The sequence below is a fragment of the Schizophyllum commune genome, assembly GCF_000143185.2.
Source record: "Schizophyllum commune H4-8 unplaced genomic scaffold SCHCOscaffold_11, whole genome shotgun sequence".
Lineage (NCBI taxonomy): Eukaryota > Fungi > Basidiomycota > Agaricomycetes > Agaricales > Schizophyllaceae > Schizophyllum > Schizophyllum commune.
The window spans coordinates 58,197-82,096 of record NW_026089548.1 but is presented as its reverse complement, the minus strand read 5'-3'; the positions used below and the strand labels follow the sequence as shown (position 1 = coordinate 82,096).

The 23,900-nt window shown below is 60.0% G+C and overlaps 7 protein-coding genes and 1 non-coding gene across 8 annotated transcripts; 3 read left to right on the top strand and 5 right to left on the bottom strand.

Moving 5' to 3' along the window:
• Nucleotides 1-279: 279 nt before the first annotated feature.
• Nucleotides 280-4,708, bottom strand: SCHCODRAFT_02602229 (uncharacterized protein; the record flags this gene model as incomplete). The annotated part of the gene is made up of 9 exons (XM_003027894.1): nt 280-1,737; nt 1,893-2,183; nt 2,234-2,521; nt 2,748-2,778; nt 3,389-3,588; nt 3,713-3,801; nt 4,007-4,062; nt 4,129-4,262; nt 4,310-4,708. The coding sequence occupies 9 exons, from the start codon at nt 4,706-4,708 to the stop codon at nt 280-282; spliced, it is 2,946 nt and encodes a 981-aa protein (XP_003027940.1).
• SCHCODRAFT_t225 lies at nt 3,048-3,149 on the top strand. The gene has a single exon. It is a non-coding gene; the product is annotated as a tRNA-Gln (tRNA).
• Nucleotides 4,709-5,632: 924 nt separating the features above from the next.
• On the bottom strand, nt 5,633-6,316 carry SCHCODRAFT_01192497 (uncharacterized protein; the record flags this gene model as incomplete). The annotated part of the gene is made up of 3 exons (XM_003027893.2): nt 5,633-5,664; nt 5,715-5,866; nt 5,921-6,316. 2 exons carry the CDS (start codon nt 6,314-6,316, stop codon nt 5,729-5,731), a joined length of 534 nt encoding a protein of 177 aa, XP_003027939.1. The 3' UTR covers nt 5,633-5,664; nt 5,715-5,728.
• A 1,122-nt stretch (nt 6,317-7,438) lies between these two features.
• SCHCODRAFT_02552316 (uncharacterized protein) lies at nt 7,439-8,902 on the top strand (the record flags this gene model as incomplete). The annotated part of the gene is made up of 3 exons (XM_003028177.3): nt 7,439-7,684; nt 7,740-7,763; nt 7,813-8,902. The coding sequence occupies 3 exons, from the start codon at nt 7,439-7,441 to the stop codon at nt 8,824-8,826; spliced, it is 1,284 nt and encodes a 427-aa protein (XP_003028223.1). The 3' UTR covers nt 8,827-8,902.
• A 106-nt stretch (nt 8,903-9,008) lies between these two features.
• SCHCODRAFT_02552312 (uncharacterized protein) lies at nt 9,009-9,896 on the bottom strand. The gene is made up of 3 exons (XM_003027892.2): nt 9,306-9,896; nt 9,103-9,253; nt 9,009-9,053 (listed from the first exon to the last, which is right to left on the bottom strand). The coding sequence occupies exons 1-2, from the start codon at nt 9,699-9,701 to the stop codon at nt 9,128-9,130; spliced, it is 522 nt and encodes a 173-aa protein (XP_003027938.1). The 5' UTR covers nt 9,702-9,896; the 3' UTR covers nt 9,009-9,053; nt 9,103-9,127.
• A 753-nt stretch (nt 9,897-10,649) lies between these two features.
• Nucleotides 10,650-19,422, bottom strand: SCHCODRAFT_02671445 (glutamyl-tRNA synthetase; the record flags this gene model as incomplete). Its single annotated transcript, XM_003027891.2, has 18 exons — nt 10,650-11,103; nt 11,329-11,423; nt 11,605-11,754; nt 11,983-12,102; nt 12,299-12,458; nt 12,546-12,595; nt 12,648-12,723; nt 12,991-13,089; nt 13,206-13,253; nt 13,813-13,919; nt 14,377-14,437; nt 14,806-14,879; nt 15,163-15,256; nt 15,344-15,484; nt 16,601-16,696; nt 18,065-18,147; nt 18,659-18,706; nt 19,273-19,422. 18 exons carry the CDS (start codon nt 19,420-19,422, stop codon nt 10,650-10,652), a joined length of 2,106 nt encoding a protein of 701 aa, XP_003027937.2.
• Nucleotides 19,423-19,776: 354 nt separating this feature from the next.
• On the top strand, nt 19,777-20,506 carry SCHCODRAFT_02065210 (uncharacterized protein). The gene has a single exon (XM_050341663.1). The coding sequence runs from the start codon at nt 19,975-19,977 to the stop codon at nt 20,446-20,448; it is 474 nt and encodes a 157-aa protein (XP_050198074.1). The 5' UTR covers nt 19,777-19,974; the 3' UTR covers nt 20,449-20,506.
• Nucleotides 20,507-21,434: 928 nt separating this feature from the next.
• Nucleotides 21,435-22,139, bottom strand: SCHCODRAFT_02448335 (uncharacterized protein; the record flags this gene model as incomplete). Its single annotated transcript, XM_050342545.1, has 4 exons — nt 21,435-21,586; nt 21,677-21,745; nt 21,845-21,914; nt 22,038-22,139. Coding segments are annotated over 4 exons (393 nt in total), but the record flags the coding sequence as incomplete, so codon positions are not given.
• Between the last annotated feature and the right edge of the window lie 1,761 nt (nt 22,140-23,900).

Sequence of the window (23,900 nt, the reverse complement as noted above, 5' to 3'; positions counted from 1 at the left end):
CATCAAAGTGGAGCACCCATGTTTACACCAGAATAACCATCTTTCTTGAGAAAATCACTCCTGGAGCTCGTCTCCGACGTTTCTTGCTTCCTGGGAATTCACCCCTTGAGAGAAGTATCTGTAGACGAGTCTGGTCGGCACCATACGCGATCGTACTCATCATCCTTCACTATCCATTACACCTAGTAGCGCAAACATACATACATTCATCCTCACTGCTCTGGCCACGCCGAAATCGACTCGTACAACAGAGTATCCGTAACAGCCAATCTCACTACCTCACACCCACACAAACCCATCATCCCCGTCCGCAACGCGGCGCATGCCCGGGAGCTCCCTCCCCATGAGGTACGCCTTCAAAATCACCCGCACCGTCTCCGCGTCGTCCATCCCGACGCGAGAAGCGGCGCGCGCGCTCTGACCTCCTTCATCCACCTCACCGCCCATCTCGTCTCCATCGCCTTGGATGACGTCCACGATGCCCTCTTCAGTTCTAGCCGTACCGTTGGTCGCAGCCCCACCCATCTTAATAACCCCCACCCCCACCGCCCCCATCACGACCGTCGCGCACACCATTGCATCTACGTACGCGCCTAGCACGTAGATCAATCCGACCACTGCCGCGCCGAAGATCGCCACGTGCGGAAGTGCATACTCCGCCCAGTGCGCGAGACGCCTAATGCCGCGCGGGGTGTAGGGGTAGAGGCCAAGGTGCGTGGGGAGGTGGGCGGAGAGGCGGGCGACAAGAGAGCTGGTACTGGGAGCAGTAGGCGAAGTCGCACGCGACGCCGGGCCAGCGACAGAGTTCGAGCACGAGCCTTCCGTCGTGCTGTCGTCGGCGCCATCGGTCTTCGCGTCGTTGATTATAGAGCTCGTAGCGTCCTCCCTCTCCGGCGCCTCAAAGGCAAACACCTCCAGGTATTCCGGCGCCAACAAGATCGCTCCACCGACCGCAACACACCACGGTAGAAAAAGCAGCACCTTGAGGAAGCCAATCGCCAGCGTTTGGACGTCGAGCTCGTAGATCGAAGAGACAGTGAAGGCAGCGGGTATAGGCGCAACGTCGTAGTCGAGAGCGTAGTCCAGGTCATTCGCAACTTCGTAGCCGATGTTGTTGGCGAGGGTAGAGTCAAGGTAGCCGCCGCGAGAGTGGTCGAGGGAAGCGTTGGTGTCGCGCGTGGTATACATCGAGGCGTCCGAGTCGAAGGAGTCATCCGATTCCAGGGGTGCATCGCCGTCAATAGTGGTGTTCGCGTTCGCATTCGCTTTGTTCGCAATGTTGTGTAGAGACGCCGCCGCCGCACCAAGAGACATCGAAGTCGTCGCGCCCGGAGACAGAGTCGCCGACTCCGACTCTGCTACAGCAGCCAGTCCCGTCATCGACGGCGCAGGCGGGCGGATACCGAGCGAAGAAATGAAGTCCAGCGAGTCCATGTCGGGGATACCCACTGAGCTCGTCGAGTCCACGACCGAAGAGTTTGACAGAATGAAGTTATCCGTGTTCGCGGAGGTAGTCGCGCCGGTAGCATCAGAACCAGGCAGGAAAGGGTCGTCGTCGGCAGCGTCGTTCTTGCGGACAGGTCCTTGATCGAGAATAGAATCGGCAAGGTTGGCGCGCGCGTTAGGGACATTGAGGTTGATATTCGCATCAGTCGAGCCAGAGGCAGCGTCTTCGCCCATGATCGAGTCTACAAATTCGTGTGCATCCGAGAACGGGTCGGCGAAGGGGTCCACGTCCTGCAATAGAAGCATCGGTCAGAAACAATGAACTCTGCCGCATCGGGATATAATGGAAGGGAATCGATAGCAGGAAAGAAGATGCATCGCGGACGGAAGCAGATGGTATCCCCAGCCGGAAAGTCATCATCGGGCAAGACAGAAGCATGACTCACGTCATCGGCCGCGTAGATGGCCGTCGTCGAGGAGACGGCGGCCATGTCGGGAGGAGCAATGTTGACAGCAGAGGCCGTCGGGCCAGCGGTGATCTGGATTGTGTCGTCGGGCACACTGAACGAGACCGAAGGCACAGCTCCCTCAGCTTGGGCGAGAAGAGCGAGGGAGCCGCCCTTGAGGGCGGGAGAAATGGATGTGTTCGGGAGGCTGTAGATGCTGTCGCGCGCCTCGCCAGTCTCGAGCAAGGGCGAGTCGCCGCCGACGCTGCTGCTCGACGCGTCGGACTCGACCTAAGCGCATACATCAGCATTCGCCTTGGCGGCCGAGAAGCACGACGCACCCTTTCCATTGCCAGCGCCCTCAGTGCAGCCTCATTAAGCGACGGCACCCTTGCGCGCGGGGTGTCGCTGCCGCTCTGCTTCCCGCCCAGCGCCCTTCCATGAACGGTATCCAGCGCAGGCATTTTCTGGTCGGCAGGCTCTTCCCCATCCTCGCCAAACACTTTCCGGTGTGCATAGTCGAACGGGTTCGTCTGGTTACCCACGTCCGCGGGCGTATTCAGGCCGGAGGCGAAGGGCGAGTCAACGGTCTGCTCGGAGTCGGTGCGTTGAGCAGGAAGGTCGTGAAGCTGCGGTCCGAGAGTCGAAGCCATGGAGTGTTGTACGCGGTCAAGTAAGGCAAGAATGGTTGGCCGTCGAGGACAAGAAGGATCCCTACAGCATCCGGCGACTTTGACAGCGAGTGGGGTAAGTAAATTTGGCTCCGCAGAGGCTATCTGAAAGTCGATCTCGAGCCCCCCAGATGGCCGATACCCATCTGTGCATACCTTCTGGCCGATACCCATCTGTGCATACCTTCTGGCCATCTACATCCAGTGTCCGCTGACTGGAGAATATAGCGAGGACTCGCAGCGGCAGAAAGATAGTATGCAGCAGTAAGCAGCAAGAAGAGAGATACCGGGTCACACCCGTCACGGACCCACGGTCACGTCGTGTCGAAGCTCGAACACCGACTCTTTTGTTCTGTGCTTAGCATCTGGAGTATGAGTGCATGAGGACAAGCCGTTACAGATCCGCCTGAATACCTTAGGGCACAGGGGGGATATCACTCAGCAACCTATCCAACACAAAAGAATTCATATTTCTAAGGTGCATGGTCCTATAGTGTAGTGGTTATCACAGCGGATTCTGATGATCCTTCATGGAAGTCGTGATATCAGCATTCCGCTAACGCAGGTTCGAGTCCTGCTAGGACCTTATGTCCAGATGTACGGTTTTCTTTTTTTTCGTCTAGATTTCACTGAAACTTGGCAGGAAATGCTGAAGCGTGGTAGTTCTGAGCAAGGTTCTGAGCATCTCTTATGCTATGGTTTTACTGGCGTGAGGCCTCTATTTGCTCTTCGGGGTGACTTTTCTATGTCGCTCCATACAACAAGTCGACTGGGACGTGTCTTCTGTTCGTCCCTTTCGGACGGTCTCTGGCCCCTCGGCATCACCCCAACTTCGAAGCAACTGCCCTTCCCTGGATCGACTCCATCGGATACATCCTTGACACCTCCGCCGCATTCGGTAGCTTCAATTCGGCGGCGTAGACGGGCTTCACCTTGAACATCGTCGTGAACTCGGCCGCGTCGGAGATTAGGAGGGGGGGTAGGTTTGCTTCGTCGACTGGGACAGTGACGGAGGAGCACGTAGGCTTCAAGATGGTCGCAGGTGTGGGTGAGCCAGCGCGCTTGACTGCAGTGCAGCGGCGGCGAAGGAAGGCGGCCGGATACACGTGCGGCAACCTCCAAGCTACTATGGCAGCAGAGCGTGCGCACAGTCTGAGATGGTGCGCTGCCGGAAGCAACTTCAGACGTGCTGTGTGGAGGGGGCGCATAGGAGACTCCGGATGAGAACAATTGCGCGCCTGATATGTGATGATAGAAAGAAGGATGTGTGGAAAGTTCAGAAGCCTTGTTTGTGCATCGCCAGAAATGGTATGTCGGTCGGGCGCTCAGAAAGGAGACGGATGACTTGCACAACGACACTCCCGGAGATCGTGATATCAGGATTGGACACAAATATCGTAAACAAGTGTGGTAGCGAGAAGTGCCTGTTGCCTGTGTACGTACAGGTCACCCAACGACGCGATCCCAGATTCCTTCGTGTATCAAGGTCTGCAAGATCACTGCGAAGATATGTCAGTAAGGCAGAACTAGTCAGTCATACGGCAGACAGGTGTACCTGAATGCACTCAGCATCGTGCGCGTAGTCGATGACGATCTGGTAGCCCTGGCCGTTTTGAGGCTTCTGCTCGATCCAGCTCAACGCCGGGAAGTCGAAGTCGCCATCGTCCACGACGTCGAAGAAGCCCTCCTGGTTGACATTCTACGAGGTTCGTCAGCACCTTGATGTGCGCATAGACCACCACCAACCTTGTTCCCGATCTTCTTCAAGTCGGGGTAGTTGATCCCCGGAATCGCGTCCTCCTCGAACCACCCGTCTGTGATCGCACCCTCTGCCAGCTTCGCATCCGCCTTCACGAACTCGAACGTGTACTGCTTCGGGTCCGACCCATCGACGGGCAGGAGCGCGGCCACGAGACCGTCGTGCGGGCAGTCCATCTTGAATTGCTCGCCGTTGAGGTACGCGGAGACGTTGGAGACGGTCGCGTCGGGCGCGTCCTCGAGGATGAAGGTAGAGGGCGCGATGGAGTGGAGCGTCCAGTTGCCTTGAGAGTTGAGCGGGTCGGTGGCGGAGGCCTTGATGTACTTGACTTGGGTGGCGGAGGCTAGGGCGGCGGCGCCGAGAACAAAGAGGGCGGCGGAGAACATCGTGAATAAGTCTGAGAGAAAATCGTCGTGAAGGACAAGTCAACTGCTGTGGTCGAGTGGTGGTATACGACGTCGCAGACATTTTTTATGGAGGCGACTTCGTGCGGCGTGTTGTCACCGCCTTCGAGATGGAATCGTGTTTCCAGTGTGGACCTCGGTGGAGAGACAACAGTGGCATCTCGTTCGACGTACGTCGGATAGTGGGCGCTGCGTCACGAGGAGTCATTCAGTACAGGGTAACCACATACAAATGCGAACATCCTTACCGTGGCTATGCTTCAAGTATCCACTCACCGTCGGCGAGCTTGATAATTAAACGACGGGCGTTGCCAGAATGAAGGAGACGAAGACTAAAGACGCGTGCGTCTGTGCCGGCTGGGTACCCCGCGCGCATCCGCGAGGCGCCCCGCGCGGCCTCCATTGTACACGCTCCGACCTCAGCGGTTGGGCAGATACTCGAAGCGCGGCAAAGCGATGTAAGAGAGAAAAGCAAGTTGGCGACTTGTCCAATCATCGTGCATAGCCAGCGCGTGGGGTAGCACGCAATGCGGGTTGTTCTTTTGGCGGGCGCGCATGGACAGCTTGCAAACAGGTGTGATATAGGTTATAGGAGATACGCTCAGTTCTGAGTTAGGATAAAGCGAATGTTCGGTCATTGGATCTTTGAATGGCGGACGTAGAAAGCAGCAAGCGCCTGGGAAGTTTCTGCTGGGTACGGCGGGGAGTGCCGAAGATTTCCCATGCCCCTGTGTGTCGAAGGCAGGTGCCCTTCAATTCAACGTAGAATTTGAGAAGACTCGCGATGGTGGTCGAGCGAGCTCATCAATTGGAAATTTTGCAAGCTCGTCATGTCTTTCTGCTAGGAAACGAACGATTGGTGTCATACTATTACGATGCAAGGAAGGTGTGTAAGATAGGTTGGTAAGAACACAATGACTCTCCATACTCTAATACGCCTGAAAGCCAGTCAGAAGGCGACCTTGGGCTTAGGAAGGCATAAACATACCTGTCGCTGAGCGCTTAGCAGGTGAGGTCGTGCGAGTAGTCGACCAGAATCTCGAAGCCTTCGCCAGCATCGGCAGATTTCTCGACCCAGGTAAGCGCGGGGAAGTCGAAGTTGCCGTCGACAACGTCGAAGATACCGTTCTCGCCGACTTTCTGCGGAGATCGTCAGCATCTGTAGCCTCGGCCGCGCCGAAAAATGGTACTCACGGAGTTCCCGAGCTTCTGCAGGTCGGGGTGGCTAAGGTCATCCGTCGCGTCCGACTGGAACCATCCGTCCTTGATGGCGCCGTCAGGTAGCTGCGCGTCGTCCTTCACGAACTGCAGCGTGTACTGCTTCGGGCTCGCACCCTCGACGGGGATGAGAGCACCGACGTGGTCGCCGTACGGGCACTGCATGCGGAACTCGTCGAGGATGAGCGACGCGGAGAGCTTGGACGGCGCGTCGGCGGGCGCATCCTCGAGGATGATCGCAGAGGACGCGATGTCGTGCAGCGTCCAGTTGCCCTGCTGGCGGATGGGGTCGTTGCCGGCCTTGACGGACTTGACTTGGGTGGCGTCGGCAAAGGCGACGGCGCTGAGGAAAGCAAAGGCGGCGGCGAACATCTTCGAAGGGCCTGTAGGTGAGACTGGCTGGAAGACGAGGCTACGAGTGTGGTAGGGTGCTGAATGAGGTCGGCTTGCACGCCTTTTATAGAGCAAAGACCCTACGGCTTCCTGGGACCGGCTCGAAGACGGTGAGAGATCAAGTCCGTTTCTAGTGAAGACCTCGGTTCGAAGCAGGATCGTCCGGCCGTGCCGTACCATGTCCATGCAATCATGGGCGCTTTCGGAGATGACAAAGACCGGTGTACTTCCACTTTCTGCCGAGGTCGTAACACTATCCACGGTGACGTTCAATGAAGGCCGTTAATGCTTCGAGAACAATGGGATCTACGCGAAAATGCTGCCGGTTCTGGGTTGTCAGCAGCGGGCACGCGCTATCGAAGTCCGAGTTGTATAGCAAGTTCGAACAGCCACACGCATACCATCATCTCCCGATGCCCTTGGCAAACACCTGATCGAAAGAGAGTCAACGGACGGTCTTTAGCAGCACGCTGGCAGCAAGGCCATGCATTATGCCTCGGGTGGTAAGAGCCGAGCGAGGCCTCCTTTGACTTGTACGGCAGATGAGCGCGCATCGCCCGCAATGGTTAGGGCTTCAAAGCTTTTCATCGTATGGTTGAGGGACGAGAGCAACATCCGTAGTGGAAGCGCAATGGTGGAAGTTCGAGATCAAGATGCGTGAGAAATCGGTGTCGGAGTTTCCGGGAGATGCCGTACACATGCCACGCGTCTTGCTCCTTTCCGCCTCCTCCATGCCGTTGCCTAAGCCTGCGACGAAGTACATCGAGGAAAGGCACTGCAGACTGCTGTATCTGAGGATTCCTCAAATCATTTTTACGCTTAGCGAATCAAAGCCGCTCTGATGTTTTTTCAGTGCGAACTTCGAGCTCGCATCTCCTCAAAGCCATGCGCCACTGTATCATAGGAAGGACTCCAAATGCTCTTACACCATACCTGACAAGGAGGAAGAGAGCATCCTCCGCGCCTTTGGACAATCACACAAGGGAGACGACGGTCCCGGCGTCTCCCTTCACGCCTCTCTTTTACAGTTCATCAATAGCGTCAATAGCCACTCGCAGTCGTATATTAATCCTTCAAACCACGCTTCATGGGCGATTTACGATGGTCTTCTGTCACACGCCCCACCGTGGCTCCGCCGCTGCCTCCGCCTTCGCCGTTTCCGCGATCCGCGCTGCCGTTTGCGAGCAGAGTGCATTCAGTTCAAGGGACTGGCTGAACTTGGCCCAGTTGTCCCGCGCATGGCAGGACGTTGCAGAAGAGCATGTGTGGGAGAAGCTTGACAGCGTAATACCGCTTCTGCGACTGTTGCCCCAGGATGCCTGGACAGCGTGTGCTGAAGAATGCATGGTGAGTTGCGGATCGCCTTCGACGAGCACCACCATGACTGACCTTGACATCTCAGCACGACTTTACAGCGCCGAGATTGGTGAGTAGGATTGGTGACGCGCTCGTATCGCTCCTTACGTTACTCTCAGAGCCTCCTTCGTCTGCTTCGCCCAGAAGACTGGACATCATCTTTGCGAAGACGCGCCGGATACGTCAAAGACCTTCGTCTCTCACCATTCGACCTCAGCCTCGAGGATCAGCGCAAGATCATCGAATGCCCTATCAACGGCAACTGGTTTCCTCGCCTTCGAGCGCTTACCCTACGCGGCGACCCATCTGGACTTGACGTCGTCGACGACAACTTCTTGGCCCTCTTTCTTTCGCCCTCTATCACGCAGCTAACTTGCGAGGGGATGCAGGGGTGGCCGATCAGCAACTGGAAGATCCTGGTGTTTTCTCGCTGCCCTCGTCTCTCTTGTCTGACCATGATAGACACTTTCGACTTGGATATCTTAGGAGGGTCGCAATACGGCGCATTCCGGCCAATGCGCTTCTTCCGTTCTTTTTTGGACGCGACTCAGTCATGTGCTACCCTCACACACGCTACCCTCATGCTTCCGTACAGCCGCGACCTCGTCCTTTCGCTTGCTGCATGCCCTGCGCTGAAGAATTTGGCATGGACATCAGACCCGGGCCAATATCTACCGCATGCGACTTCTGTTCCATATCCTAGTTTTCCTTCCCTCCGCTGCCTCGACTTCGACTACCTGCCAATGTGGTTGGCACGCTCCATCATCGAAGCCGGCCTCGCTCGTCCCATGGAGACGATAATTGTGCGGCACGCGCTGTGTACTCAGTCGGAGTTCGAGAGGGCGGTCGCTGCCACAGCACGATGCTGTCTGCCCGACACGCTGACCGTCTTCGCGCTCAAGAAGCTGGGATGGTCGTTAAAGTTCGCCCAGACGAGCATCGTTGGTCGTAGGGATACACTCGCTGCGCTGGCTGTGTTTCACAACCTCGAGTCCGTCTATATTGGAACTTTGAGCATCGAGCCGGACTGGGCGGACGCGGAGTGCTGGTGGCCTCGCCTTAGACGAATCTACCCCAGCATTCGAAGCGGGATGTTGGGTGAAGCTGGGGCGACGATGGAGAAAACAACATAACGAACAGTATGTGGCCGAGAGGCAACGATGTGGGCGTACGAGAGCCTCCCTCACTGTATACGTCCTCTGTATACCAAGATAGCTTTCCTGATATGACTCGGAATTGCGAACTATGCTAAAGCCCACAACGCCCAGCAAGACCATATCATCACGGTGATGACAAGATCATATTAAGATAATTTACGACGTCCAGTTCTCCGCGCCCATCCCCAAGGCCCAACTCTGGTCTATGAGACGTCAGGAAACGGGCCGTAAGATGACGAGACCTGCACATACCCAAGTGCATTCGGCGCGCTGGCGTTTAGCAAGTAGGCTCGTGCGCGTAGTCCAGGACCACCTCGTATCCCCTGCCTTTCGCCGGCTTCCAGGTAAGCGACGGGAAGTCAAAGTTGGCGGAAGTCATGTCGAAGACGCCCTCGCCGGCTTTCTGCTCTCGTCGTCAGCGCCCACTACCATACACCCCACCTCCATCCACTCACCGAGTTCGCCACCTTCTGCAGGTCCGGGAACTTGTAGTCGTCCGTCAGGTCCGACTGCGTCCACCCATCCGTGATGCTGCCCTCCGCCAGCTCCGCGTCCGCCTTCGCGAACTCGAACGTGTACTGCGTCGGGTCCGTGCCCTCGACGGGGACGAGCAGGGCGCGGTAGTCCGGGTAGGGGCAGTACATCTTGAGCTCGCCCGACACGAGAGACGCGGAGATGGACGAGAGCGTCGGGACGGGCGAGTCGTCGAGGATAACCTTGGTGGGCGCGATGGCGTGCAGAGTCCAGTTGCCCTGGCCCTGGACGGGGTCCGCGTCGGGCTTGAGGGACTTGACGGCGGCGCCGTTGGCGAAGGCGACGGTGGCGAGGAGGGCGAGGGCAGAGGCGAACATTTTCGGAGGGTCTGAGACTGGGTGGAAGACGAGGCTGGTGATGCGGATGGTGAAGAAAGATGGGGAGAATCAGCGCTTCATATATACTACTTGAGCGGCGACGAGCCTATTCGGCTCGTACTCAGCGCATCCCCGCGCCTCAACAGAACAGCGTGTGTTTCCGAAAAAGACCTCGCCCTTCACAAGCAAGTTGCAAACCCGTGCATCGATCACTCGACCGTGGCAGTGTTCGCATCAAACACAAACATACAAACGTTTGGACTTAACACCGAGGTGCCAATAGTGTGCATGTTGACTGTTGAGCACGTCGAGAAGCGCGTTGAAGAGGAAGAGGGGTCCTCAATATGACCCTAGCACGAGTATATCTCTGAAAGCTGCGTTGAGCGAACATCAGCGGTGGTATCATAGATGTACAGCTTCGTCGCCGTCATGGATACCCCGGTGCGCTTGGCGATGGCGAGGTTGTTTGGTGCATTAGCGGGCGTTGGCGGACGCGACCCCAGGAGTTGCGGGCAAACGATGGTAGCAGCGGTCAGACAGAGCATACCTCTTTCGCGATCGCCGCGGCATGGTCGTCGGTCATTGTTGCCCTTGAGCATCTGCTTCTCGGGCCAGACGAGGGTCACAGCTCGAGACAACACGATTCTTGGATACACACAGCGGTACACTTTGTTAGTAACGTACGGAATGATTCTTTCAATTCGAGCCGCTGTGCAGGTCGTTCAGCCTCGTAAACTGCGAAGCTACATTCCTTCGCTTACCAATTCACCGTCCTATCTTCTCTTGTTCTCCTTACGCCTTCAAGATACACCCCCACCTAATAAACCGGCTCTACCTTGTACATCTTCGTCGCCTCCGCCGGGTCCAGCGGCAGCTCGTCGCCGTAGATCTTGTCCACCTTGTACATCGACGTCACGTTGTCGACGTTGAGTGCGGCCGTGTTCTGGTTCACGGCAGCAGCCTGCGCGGCGGCGACCGCCTTGCCCTCGGACGCGGGGCGCGGGGTGGAGTGAGGAGCGCCGCCCTTCTTGCCGACGTCGCCACCCTTCTTCGAGGGGTCACCTCCCTTCTTGGACGCATCCCCCTTCTTCGCGGCATCGCCGCCCTTCTTGCCCGCATCCCCGCCCTTGCCGCCCTTCTTCCCGCCGTCGCCCTTGTCCTTGGCCTTTCCGGCCTTCTTGGGTTCCTGGGGGTGAGGATGAGTCGCCAATCCCGGGTTGTACTACGAACGTGGCGAGGTGGTTTATGGACGAGCGAGAAGGGGGCGACGAGCTCAAGAAGACTAAACAAAACAGCTCTCACCTCAACAGCCGCCTTGCTCGCGATTCCAGCCGCGCGCCCATCGGGGATGTGCACGAACTCGCGCCGACCGTCCTCGGCGTCGCCGTCGAGGATGTAGTAGCTGGGGAGGACGTGTTAGTGGGGGGTTCACATCATGGAAAATCGGGTGGTAGAGGCGCAAACCTCAGCGCAGTGCGACGAAGCCGCCACGAGTGTGGTAAGATGAAGCGAAATGAGGACAAGGGAAAGCGAAGCGGACGATGTCACGGACGACAAAGAATGAAAGGAAGGAGTCGGGCGAAGCAATAGGATGGGATGGGCGGGGAGTCGCGAAGACAACACTTACCCCTTGCGCTCGAACTGGATGATGTCGCCCTTCTTGAGCGTGCGCACGTTGCCGTCCGCGATCGCTGAGGTGCGGAACTCGGTCTGGGGGGTGACCTGGGGGAGCGGTGGTCAGTGCATATTCACAACCATAGTTCGCCTCGGTCCTGATCACAGTGCTTCGGGCGCAACAATCTCTCCACCCGCCCAGCATTGCTCGACGCCACTCGCCGTGCACACCGTGGCGGCCACGAGCCAGAGCGATGCTTGTTTCGATGGTCAAAAAACTCCCACTCACAAAATCCTTCACATCATCCCCCTCCTCCAGCTTCTTCTTCGTGATCAGGTAGTCGTAGTCGAGGAGCGTGACCGGCACGGGCGCGAGCGATGCGTCCGCGCCCGGCGCGGCGGTGAGCGGGTTCGAAGGGTCGGCGGCGAGCCAGGTGGTCTGGGAGGGTACGTTAGCATACGTGTCCAGACAAGCGTATTCCGTCGAGGTACGCTGGCGATGGGCGTTGGCAGGCGCGTACGCTGACCCGAGGGCCTACATGTCGATACGAGGGCGTGCACGTCGACCCGAGGGCCTGCACGCCGACCCGAGAGCCTGCACGCCGACCCGAGCGCCTACACGCCGACGCACTATCCAAACACGACACAGCCAAGCCCGACCACCCACCTTCAACTTCGTCTTCTTCACGTCGCCCTCCAGGTGCAGCTCGAGCTCAAGGGAGGTGACCTTGTCGCCCTCGAGCGCCTTCTTGCGCACGATCGCGTTGCCCCAGTCCATGAGGGTGAGCTAGGTGGGGTAGGTCAGTGACGTATTCATGGGGCGAGGGGGAGTGGGAATGGGGGAAGGGGGAGGGGAAATGAGAAGGAGGAGAGGGGATGTGAGGATGAGAGGAGAGGAGAGGGGGGAGGAGGATAGAGCAGGGGCAAGGGCGATACGACGAACTGGACGAAGAAGACAAAAAAGAAATGAAACTCCCACTCACCTCCTCGCCCTCACTAACACTGCGCGCGTCCGCCTGCTCGAGGAGGATGTGCTTGTAGTAAACGGTCTGCTTTTCCCCGACCTCCGCGTTCTTCTTGTGCCGCGGCAGCGTCTTCACCTCCGCGCTCGCGCCGGGGAAGTTCGTGATCGTGGCGGGGACGCTGAGGGATAGGGTGGGTAGGTCAGCGCGCGATGCGCAGCTTCCTATCAAGGGCGAGGGCCTATCAAACGCGAGGAAAGGGACTCACAGATCGCCCTCCTCCAGCGCCCAGAAGCGCGGCGCGACGGGGTCGATGACCTAGGGAGGGGTCAGCGTCGTTTCGGGGTGCGGCGTTGTGGTCGAGGCGCACCTTCTTATTCATCGCCCAGATCGTGTCCCACTCGAGCGACACGATCGCCTGCGAGGGGCCCTGCGCGAGCATGAACCTGGGGTGCGGCATCAGCAGGTGCGAGATGAGTGGGAGTAGACGCCTTGCGAGAGCAGTGGCATTAGGTGCGGCACGAGACGAGGGGGGCTCGACGCGCCGCGCGGCGAGCGGTACTCGACACGCGGCGGGAGACAAGTGATACTCGGCGCGGCGCTTGGCGATTGGCACTCGACACGCGGTGCTTAGCCCGCGGTACTCGACGCCGCGCTTGGCGAGCGGTACTCGACACGCAGCGCGACTCGACACATCAATCCTCAACACTCACTGCTTCAGCGCCTCCACGGTCAACCCCCGACGGCGGATGCCGCGCACGGTCGGGAAGCGCGGGTCGTCCCAGCCGCGGACGAGGCCCTGGTCGACGAACCTGGGGGGCCGGGGGGTTAGCGACCGTCGGTAGGGGGGATTGGGGGAATAGTGGGGAGGGTTCGGTACGGATAGACGACTGGGCGGTGACAGGAAAAAATAAAGTCAGACGCTCACCAATGCAACTTGCGCTTCGAGAGGAGCGTGTAGATGAAGTTGAGGCGGCTAGGAGGGGGGGGGGGGGCGCGCGTTAGCGTTCATTTCTCCACCTCCCTTTATCGTTTCCCTCCATCCCTCCTTCGCCCTTCACTATCCCCATCGCCCTTAGCTACTACTTTCGCCCTTCGCCGCCCCCTTCGCCGTTCGCCACGTCGCCCGCCGCCTTCCTTCGCCGCGTCGCGCGCCTCCCTCCTTCGCCTCTCCGTCGCCCACCGCCCTCTGCCGCATCCCCCCACTTCGCGACCGCCTCCTCTTCGTCACCTCCCCTCGCCCTTCAGCTCAGTGCGGATCAGGCAGCGGCATTGACGCGAACAGTGCGACAGGCGCCCTCTGCGAGGTGGACGGCGACAGCCTCGCTCTGCGAAGAGGATGGCCACAGACCGCTCGGAGAGGAGGACGGCGACAGACCGCTCTGATAGAAGATGGTCACAGCCCTCTGGCCCCTCTCCGTCGGAACCACCCTCCCACGCACGCGACAAAAACCACAAACAAACAAAACTCAAACAGACAAAACTCAAAACAAACAAACAAACAAAACTCAAATAAAAACACCCGAACCACGCACCTAAAATCCCAGATCCGCACCTCCCGCAGGCCGGCCGCCTTGATCATCCAGTAGTACTGCGCGTTCCGGTCGCGGTACTCGTTCGTGCGGAGCGCGTGGGTGACGCCCTGGGGGTGGGGGGTGGTGAGTAAGGTGAGTAAGGTGAGCGAGAGTAAGGATGTTGGGGGGGAAGGGGTTGAGAGTTGAGTGGGGAGAGGGGGGAGAGTAGGGAGAGGGAGTGGGGATGGGGATGGGGGGACAGTGGAGAGGGATGGGGTGGGGGGGAGCGTTAGCGTCAGTTCGCTGGAGGTCCTATTGTCCCTTTGGCAGGGGAAGCAGACGGCGCTGAGGGCAGGGGAACGGTGGTGGGAGCGAGGAAGGCGAAGGAAGGCGAGGAAGGCGAGGGAAGCGTAACGGCGGTGGAGGGAAGAGGAGTCCGAAGGGATCGAAGAAGCGCGATAGGCGAAGAAACACAATGCGATGTTCGACGAACCGCAACGGGACAACAAACGCAATGCAATGGACGAAGAACCGCAACGGGCGAACAAACAGGCTCAGAACCAAACGGCTCAAAACGCAACGCACCTCCAGCGAATCGACCACCGGGCACGCGAAGTCGTAGGTAGGGTAGGCCTTGTAGGTCGTGCTGGGGAGGTGCGTCAGTGGCGGTACTCTTTCTTTGCCGGCGCGCTTCGATGGTTGCGTCCCTTCCGCCTCCTCCTCGATCCCCTTTGCGCTCCGCCAACCACAGTCGCGCTCCGCCAGCCACGGTCGCGCTCCGGGAGCCCGCGTCAGTCGCCCCTCCGCCGACCACGGTCGCGCCCCTTCACCCAACCACCATCACCGCCTTCACACCAACCACCCACCCAATCACCCTTCACCGCCTTCACCCAACCACCATCACCGCCTTCAACCACCACCCAAAAACCCACACACCCAAACCGAACCAAAATAATGATAATAATGATAACAATGATAATAATAATAATGATGATAATAAACCCATCCACTCACCCCGTCCGATGGTGCGGCAGCAGGTTCACGCGGTAGATGACCGGGTCGCGCATCGCCTTGTTCGGGTCGTCGACCTGGGGAGGGGGGGGGGGGGTGAGTGAGTGTTGTGGGTGAGGGGATGAGTGTGTGTTGTGGGGAGGTTAGAATTGGGGGTGAGGGGGGTGAGGGGAGGGGGGGAGTGATAGGGAGGGAGGGGGTGAGGGGAGGAGTAATAGGGAGGGGTGCGTGTCGGGTACGGGGACGGGAGCGTGTCGAGTGTTCGGTACGGGGATGGACAAATGAGCGCGTCAGCCCGGTAACCGTGTATCCGAGGCCAGCGACATTCACCCACAACCAAAAAACCCCCTAAACACTCACACTAATCTTCGCGCGCACACACCACCGCTGCCCCTCCTCCGTCCCCGCGCGCATCTCCGCGAAGCGCGCGAGCGACGCCGCGGGCGAGTCGGCGCTAGAGAAGCGCGCGTTTTCGTTAGTTACATGGTCAGTCGTTGAATTAGAGGCGTGGAACTAGTCCAGCGCGGCGCCTAACACTCACCGATGCGCGCTCGCGATGCCGTCCCAGCGCTCCTGCCGCATGCGCGCCTGCTCCGTGTCGTCCGCGTAGGCCTGGGGGGGGGGGGTGTTAGTCGACTTCGCTGGGATATTGCAGTCGGCAGGTAGCTCCGTTGCGCGTCCCCTTCGCGCGTCCCTTTCGAGGGCCCCCCTTGAGCACCCCCTTCTAGCGTCCCCTTCGCGCGCCCTCCATCCTCGCAGCCCGCCACCATCTCCCTAGCAGAGCCTCCTCGCCTTCCGGCGCCAGCGACACACGTTCAGGCGACGCGCCAGCGTCCCCACCCCATCGAAGCGACGCGCCAGCGTCCCCGCGCCTTCGAAGCGACGCGCCAGCGACTCCGCCCCCTTTGCGCGCCCTCCATTCTCCCACCTCATCGAGCGGTAGCGACTCCGCCCCCATCGAGCGGTAGCGTCGCCCCACCCCGTTCAGGCGACGCGTCCGCTCCCACCACTTCCGCGCACCAGCGTTCACAGACCCCACCACTTCCGCGCGCCAGCGTCCCCGGTCGACGAGGTCGCCCGACCGCGCCAGCGTCCCCTCGTCGAGCTCGCCAGGCCCCAGCGCCAAAAGCTCGCACGCCGGAACCACCAGATGGCACAGCGTGAAACGCGTGTACCGTCCCCTCGTCAAATCCACTCAAACTCGCCAACCAAACCCCCCCCTTCCCCCCCTCTTCTTGCCTCCCAATAACCTCCCCCTCCCCCCTCCTTCCCCCCTTCCCCCCTCCCAACAACACCAATACGCCAATAACACCATAACAACGCCGAACACAACCCACCTTCCCCTCCTTAATAAGCTTCTCGCACAGCTCCGCCAGCTGCGGGAAGTAGTCGCTCGTGTGCGTCACGCGGTCGCCTTCCTGGGGGGTGGGGGGTGGGGAGTTAGTGGTTAGTAAAAAAAAGGGAAGGGAAAAGGGGGGGGAGGGGGTAGGGAGGGGTAAGGGGGGTGGGTAGGTGTAGGGGGAAGGGAAGGGAGGGGTATTAGAGTGTGGGTGTATGTGTGGGTGTTAGTATAGGGGAAAGGGAGGGAGGAGGCGCATAGACGTTAGCGCGCGAACGCGTGGGCGCTGGCGCGCGAGTTGGTTGTGCGGTGGAATATGCGCTTCGGCGCGAGTCCCCTCCCCTCCCCCCTTCCTCCACGCCAAATAGTATAAAAACCCCGTCCACCCCTTCTCTCTCACCCCTCCCCCTCTCTCACCCCTCCCTCCCCTTCCACCTATCAAAACCCCCCAAAAACAACCAAACAGCCAAACTCACCACCCCGATCAACCGCAGATCCTCCAGGATCGTCTCCTCGAACTCGGCCGTCTCCTTCGACGGGTTCGTGTCGTCGAAGCTATTGGGGGTGGTTAGTGGGGTTGGGAACTGAGTGGTTAGTAAGTGAGGGAAGTGAGGGGTGAGGGGGTGAGGGGGTGGGGCGGTGGGAAGTGCGTCAGCGCGAGACATGTAGGGGCCACCCCTCCGCCAGGAGGGGATGTGAGGTGAGGAGTGTGGGTGAGGGGTGGGAGAAGGGGAGATGTATAGGTGGCATCAAAAGAGAGAAAAGCGCGGAGCGTTGAGAAACGCGAGCGCCCGCCAGACGCCCAAGAGAGAAAAGGGGGGAGCGGGAGAAGGGAAATGGGGGAGGAGAGGGGGAGGGGAGGGGAGAGGGGGAAAGGACGCGCGGGAAACGCGCGGGCATTGAAGGACGTTGAAAAACGCGCGGATGCGACGACGAGTGGGGTTGGCGACAACGCTCAAGAGAGAAAAGGGGCAAGCGGGGGTCGAAAAACGCGCGGATGCGCCGAAAAATGGGTGGACGAGGGTCGAAAAGCGTGCGCGAAAGAGAGAGAAACGCGTGCATGAGGCTAAACGCTCGAAAAATGCACGGCCGCGGAAGGGCGTCGAAAAGCGTGCGCGAAAGAGAGAAAAGGGGGCGTCGAAAGAGACGAAAACTCGACAAACCCAAAAAAAACACTCACCGAATGCCGATCGCCCCCTCGTACATCTGCGCAAAGTACTGGTTGAGGAGGGCCGCCTGGGTCGTGGGTTAGTGAGCGTCAGTAAGGTTGGGGGTTTAAGAGGTATGGAGAAAAGGGTGGTGGGAGGCAAGGGGAGAGAGGACGGGGAGGTGGGGGTAGGGGGGGAGGGGAAAAGGGTGGGTGAGGAGGTAGGGGGGGAGGGTGAGTGGGGGGAGGGAAGAGGGTGAGGGGGATTTTGGGGGGAGAGGGGTTAAGGGGAAAGGGAATAACAAAGGGATGAGGGGGGGGAGGGAGGTAGGGAGGGAAGGGGTGTGGGGTGGAGGGGTGGGAAGGCCCCCTGCGTCCTCGGTCAGCGCCACCGCCGACCATTTCCACCGCCGCTCACTCCGCCCTTCCTCGGTCGGCCCCTTCCCTGGCCCCCTCCCAGCCTAGATCGACCCTCCACAGTCGCCCGCTTCCCTGCCCCCTTCCATCCTCGGTCGGCCCTTCACCATCGCACCCGGCCGTGCTCGCGCCAACGGCCCGTGCCGAACGACTCCTCTCTCCTCGCGCCCTTCCATCCACCATCGCGCCACCGCTCCCATCGCCAGCCGGACGGGCGGAGCAGGGGCGTGGGAATACGAACGGTGAGGCGAGGGGACATATATGAACGGACGAGCGATGCGCCGCGAACATCCCCCCAACCCCCCCCTTCCACTCCCGTCCCTCAAAAACCAAAAAAAAAACCAGAAAAAAACCCAAACCATCCCAAAGAAACCAACCGACCCACCTTCGCGTGCCCGATGTGCAGGTAGCCGCTCGGCTCGGGCGGGAAGCGGGTGCGGACCTGTGGCGTCGGTGTTAGTACGCGTATAGGGGAAGCGCCTGCGGCGCTTGGGAGGGATGGGCGAGCCGTTGGAGTTAGCGAGTTTTTGACAGCGTTAGAAAACGCATGAGGCCCCTCCTGCGGAGGTGCGTGGGGGGGAAGAGGAGAGGGAAGGGGAGCGAGCAAGGAAGTAGGGCCCTCCCCTGGCGGGGAGGGGTGTTGTGGGGGTGGGGGTTAGTGAGCCCCCCGCCTGAGGCGGGCGTATGAGCCCTGCCCGCTTTCGACGCGGTCGTACGAGCCCCCCTCCTCCTTCTCCCCCCCTCCCTCCCAACCCGCACCCCCTCCATCACCAAACAAACCCCCCTTCTCCCCTCCCCTCACAACCCCCACCCCACCCCACCCCTCCCTCCCCAAAAAACCAAAAACACCCCCCTCGCCAAAAACCAAATCACCCCCACCCCTCCATCCCACCCCGAAAACCACTCCATCACCAAATCAAAAAAAAGAAAAACCAAACAACAAAAACACTCACCTCCCCCCTCCTCGCCCCCTCGAGCCCGAGCGCGAAGCCGGCGGCCGTCTTCGTGGCGCGGGCGGTGGCGGACTGGTGGGTGAGCCGGAGGCGAGTTCGGTGGAGGTCGCGTAGCGACCGAGATTGAGCGACATGATGTTGGGTGAGGTCGAAGGTCGAAGGTCGAAGGTCGAAAATCGGAGGTCGAGGTCGTAGGTCAATTCGAAGGTCGAAGGTCGAGTTCGAAGTCGAGGTCGACAGTCAATAGTCGAAGGTCGAATGTCGAAGGTCGAAGGTCGTAGGTCGAAGGTCGCCGGTCGGTAGGTCGCAGATCGAAGGTCGCAGGTCGAATTCATGGTTGAAGGTCGAATGTCGAAGGGAGATCGAAGGGAGATAGTCGAAGGTCGAAGTCGACGCGAGGTCGATAGTCGAAGGGAGAAGGTCGAAGGTCGACGGTCGAAGGTCGGAGGGAGAAGGTCGACGCCAGTCGACGACCGACGCCGACCGACGCGTGATGGAAGGTCGAGTAGTCGAAGGTCGAAGGTCGAAGGTCGAAGGTCGTTGAGGTCGAGTCCAAGGTCGAAGGGAGAAGGGAGAAGGGAGAAGGTCGAGGTCGAAGGTCGACCGCCGCATACCGAAGGTCGAACGTCGAACGTCGAAGGTCGAAGACCGACGAGTCGATAGTCGAAGGTCGACGTCGAAGGTCGAGTTAAGGTCGAAGGTCGAAGGGAGAAGGTCGCAGGTCGATAGTCGAAGGTCGAAGGTCGAACGTCGCGACGAGTCATGGTCGAAGGTCGAGGTCGCAGGTCGAAGGTCGAAGGGAGAAGGGAGAAGGGAGAAGGTCGACGGGAGAAGGTCGAAGGTCGAAGGTCGAAGGTCGAAGGTCGAAGGTCGACAGTCGAAGGGTCGTAGGACGAAGGGCGACCAGGTCGAAGGTCGAAAATCGGAGGTCGAGGTCGAAGGTCGTAGTTGATGTCGAAGGTCGACAGTCGAATTCGAGTTCGACCGACGAGCGATGTTGAAGGCCGAAGGTCGAAGGTCGACAGTCGAAGGTCGACATTAGGTCGCAGGTCGAATGTCGAAGGGAGAAGGGAAAAGGGAGAAGGGAGAAGGGAGAAGGGAGAAGGGAGAAGGTCGAGGTCGCAGGGAGAAGGGAGAAGGGAGAAGGGAGAAGGTCGATAGTCGACGAGTTCGATACGGACAGATGAATTGAAGGACGGGCGTATGAAAAAAAAAAACAGAAAAAAGACGTCAGCTAACGATTCGGCAGGCATGCGGCGCGCGGGAGATGAGGCGGGTGAGAAGGATGGGGAGGGGTGGGACGGCGAGTAGGAGGGATGGCAAGTGTGGGACGGCGAGTGGGAAGTGGAGGGATGGGCGCAGGGAAGGGAAGGGATGGGCAAAATCGACCGTCAGTCGATCGGAAGAGGGCGAATAGAAATCGACCCGCGGTCGATCGGAAGAGGGGAGGGCGAGTAGAAATCGCCCTCCAGTCGATCGGAGAAGGGCGCGAAGGGACGGAGCGCCCAAGGCGAGCGAAAAAAAAGGGTCGACGCAGGGCGAGCGAAGGGACGGAGCGTCCCAAGGCGAGCGAAAGGAAAGGGCGTGGAAGGGGGATGGGCAAAATCACCAAAACCCAGAATAATAATATGAAACAAGAACAAAAAACCCCTCATTCTTCCCAACCCCCCCTCCATCGACACCACCCAAAAAAACCAAAACCCACCTTAACCCCCGCCAACTTCACACCCGCCCCCGCACCCTCCGGCCGGCCGTCGAGGTGCGCGAGGTGCCGCGCGAGGTGGGGGTAGGATCTTAGGGGAGGGTTGTTAGTTGATGTTTTTTTTGTTTATGGAGCGTTGGGGAAAGGGTTTTTAGTGAGGGAGGGTAAAGGGTTTGGTGTGAGCGACGATGTGGAGGGAAGGGTTAGTTATGGGTTGTAAAAGGGGAAGAAAGAGAGGGGTACGGGGGAAGGGAGGAGACAGAGGGAGGGTGGAAGGGGGAAGAAAGAAAGGCGGTGAGGGGAAGGGGAAAGGGAAGGAGGAGGGAGGAGAGGGGATGAGGAAGGGTAGAGGGAAGGAGGGGAAGGAGGGTGAAGCGCCCCTGGCGGGGCGCGGGGGGTGGGGGTGGGGAGGGGAGGGGAAGGGGAAGGAGAGTGGGGTGAGTGGGGAGGGGTGGAGGAGAGAGGGGGAAGGGGGGAAGGGAGGGGGGGGAAGAGTGAGGGGGGAGGGTTATGGGTAAAGGGAGTGAGGGGTGGTGGGGAAGGGAGATTGTTGCGGGCCAGCGCGAAGAGAGAGAGGAGGTGAGCGACGATGTAAAGGGAGACAGAGGGCAAGGTGCGAAGGCGGAGACAGAGGGAGTTGCGAAGGCGGAGACAGAGGGAGTTGCGAAGATAGAGACGCAAAACAAACGGGTGGCGATAGAATATAGGAACGAGCACGCACCCGCCCTTGAGGAGCCCGAGGAGGCGGAGGTTGGCTGGGAGGGGGGTGGTTAGTGGGAAATCGTATGCGGTGGGGGGTACGCGGTGAGGGGGGTTGGGGAGAAAAGAGGGAGAGTGGGATGGGTGCGGGGCGGGGGGGGAGGTGGAAAGGGAGGTGAGAAGAAGGAGGGAAGGGGAGGTGATGGGGTGCGGGGGAAGGGGCGAGAAGGGGACGTGAGGGAAGGGTGGGGGAAGGGTGGAGGTGGGCCGAGGGAGGTGGGTTAGCGGGGGAGAATGGAGTGATGGGGTGATGGGGTGATGGGGAGGACATCGAACGCGCGGGAGAGCAAAAAAAAGAACAATAAGGACGCGCCAACACGCACCCTTCACCACGCCCCACAACCTCCAGTCCTCGCCGCTGATCGCGCGCCCGACGAGGTAGGTGCGGTACGCGAGGTGGTCGTCGAGCGCGGTGAGGGCGGCGTGGATGGCGGGGAGGTCTGTGGGTTTGGGTTGGGGTTTCGGGTCTGTAACTTGAGACTGGGAGCCAGCGGGCTTGGCGGCTTGCGCGCTAGTTTTGACGTCGCTGCCGAGTTCGTCCTTTTGAAGGCTGCCACCGAGCGCGGCGGATTTGAGGTTCTGAATGAGGGCGGCGACGGCGGCGGAGGAGCTGGGGCCGGAGGGGGCTGTGGGGGAGGAGGGAGAGAAGGACAAAAGGGAAGTGAGCAAGGAAACAAGGAAAATCAGCGACGACGAAGAGAGAGAGAGCGCAGTCCACCACGCACCCGCGAGCTTATCCACGATCGCGTCCTCGCCGACGAGCTCCGTGCCGTCGGGTTCTTTGAGGATCACGTCCTGGGGTAGTGTGAGTATGATGTTTGTGTGTAGGGGCGGGCGATGTGCGTGTGTACGGGCGGGTGATGTTTGAGTGCATAGAAAACGCCCAACGCCCATACGCCCCAACGGCCCGCGACTCACCTTGACGTCCTGCGCCCAGTGCACGTCGCGGCCCGCGCCGAGGGCGAGGGCGAGCGCGGCGTGGGGGAAGGGCGCGAGCGCGGGGGAGAGCGTGAGCGACATTGTCGGTGTGTTTGTGTTGGGGTCGGTGTGTTTTGGTCGAGATTAGGGCTTCTGTGTTTTGGTCGAGGTCTATGCGTTGACGTCGAAGTCTGCGTTTCGATTGGAGAGGTGGATGAGAGGCAGACGCGACGAGATCGATGACTCGCCGTCGATCGCAGCCGTCATCGGTGCTCGGGCCGGGGACACGTGATCAGCCCTCCACCCGGGGAAATGATCGCGTGCTCGGTGAGTCGGGCCGTGTGTGCGACCCCGCTCGTCCATGTTGCTGACGGCGATCGCGTCTCTCCTGGCGGTGGCTTGTGTGCGCTTGCTGGCTGCGTTATCCGTTCTTGTTGTCAAGAGCTGGCAGGTGCTCGTTGCTTGCTGTTCGCTGTCCGCCTACTGGCAGCGTCATCCGTGCTTGCTGCTTTCTGATCGCGTTATCCGCCGCCGGCTTCCCGCTACCCCCTCCAACCCCGTCATCCACCTCCTGTTGCTTGCTCTCCACCGCCCTCTGCTCGCTCTCCACCTCCCTCTGAACGCGTCGTCCACCTCGCTCTGCCTGCCCGCCATTCGCCATTCGCCATCTGCCATCCGCTGCCCGCCACTTCCGCCCCCGCCTCCCACTTCTCCTAGTCCTCTCCGATCCGTCCCTCCGTGAACGCGGGCATGGCGCTGCCTTTGGTATGACCTCTTATACGTAGCGTGAAGAACCGCCTCTTGAGCATACTACGGGGCCGAATCCTCGCGCATCCGGCGATGGAGAGCCTCTCCACATACAACGAGGGACGGTCTTCACTCTCGCGCATACAACGAGGGAAGACCCTTCTTTCCGCGCATGCGGCGATGGAGAGCCTCCCGTGCATACAACGAGGGCAGACCTCCGACGCACAAGTCGTAGGCAAGCCCCCGCGCATACACGAAGTCGTCTCCCGCACGTACCACGACGGCAGACCTCCGACGCTTATGACGCCTCCCGCGCATATGACCCCCCCAGCGCATACGAAAGGGCTGGAGAAGGGTCGACCTGAGGAAGTTGCCCGTATCGTGTACTTAAGTGGCTCGTTTAGGTTGCGTATGTTCATGTCGCTGTCGGGGATGTTCATGCCGAGCTAGTAAAGTCGAGCTAGTAGAGGGCGTATTGATGTCGAGCTAGTAAAGTCGAGCTAGTAGAGGGCGTAGTGATGTCGAGCTAGTAAAGTCGAGCTGGTAGAGGGCGTATTGAGGTTGAGCTAGTGGAGAGCATAGTGATGTCGAGGAGTGGAGTATATACGATGCCGACAAGTCGACGCTGGCCTGCATCAACTGCAAGTGCAGGACCACATGCCCTCCGCGGAAGTACGACTGAACCCCTTCCGTGGAAGTACGACCTCATCTCCTCCCCCTCTCCTCCAACCAGTCTCACTCCCCGCCTCCCACTTCCCCCATCTCTCTCACCTCACCCGCACCCCTCTCTTCACCCTCTCCCACACGCTCTTCCCTCCCCCACCCACTCCTCCCCCTCTCCCCCACTCATCACCCTCACCCACCCACTCCCTCCCATCATCTCCTCCCCCTCTCCACCCCTCTCCCTTCTCACCCTCGCCCACTCCCATCCACTCCCCCTCCTCGGGCCCCTCAACCCCCTCCCTCGACCCTCCTTCCCCCCTCTCCCATCCCCCCCCCTCGCCCTCCCACTCCGCCCTCTCCCCCTCTTCCCCCACTCCCCTACCACACCTCATCTCACCCTCGGGCTTTTCTCGCCCTCCACCTCTCTCGGACCGCGAGGTCGGGCGTCGCTCG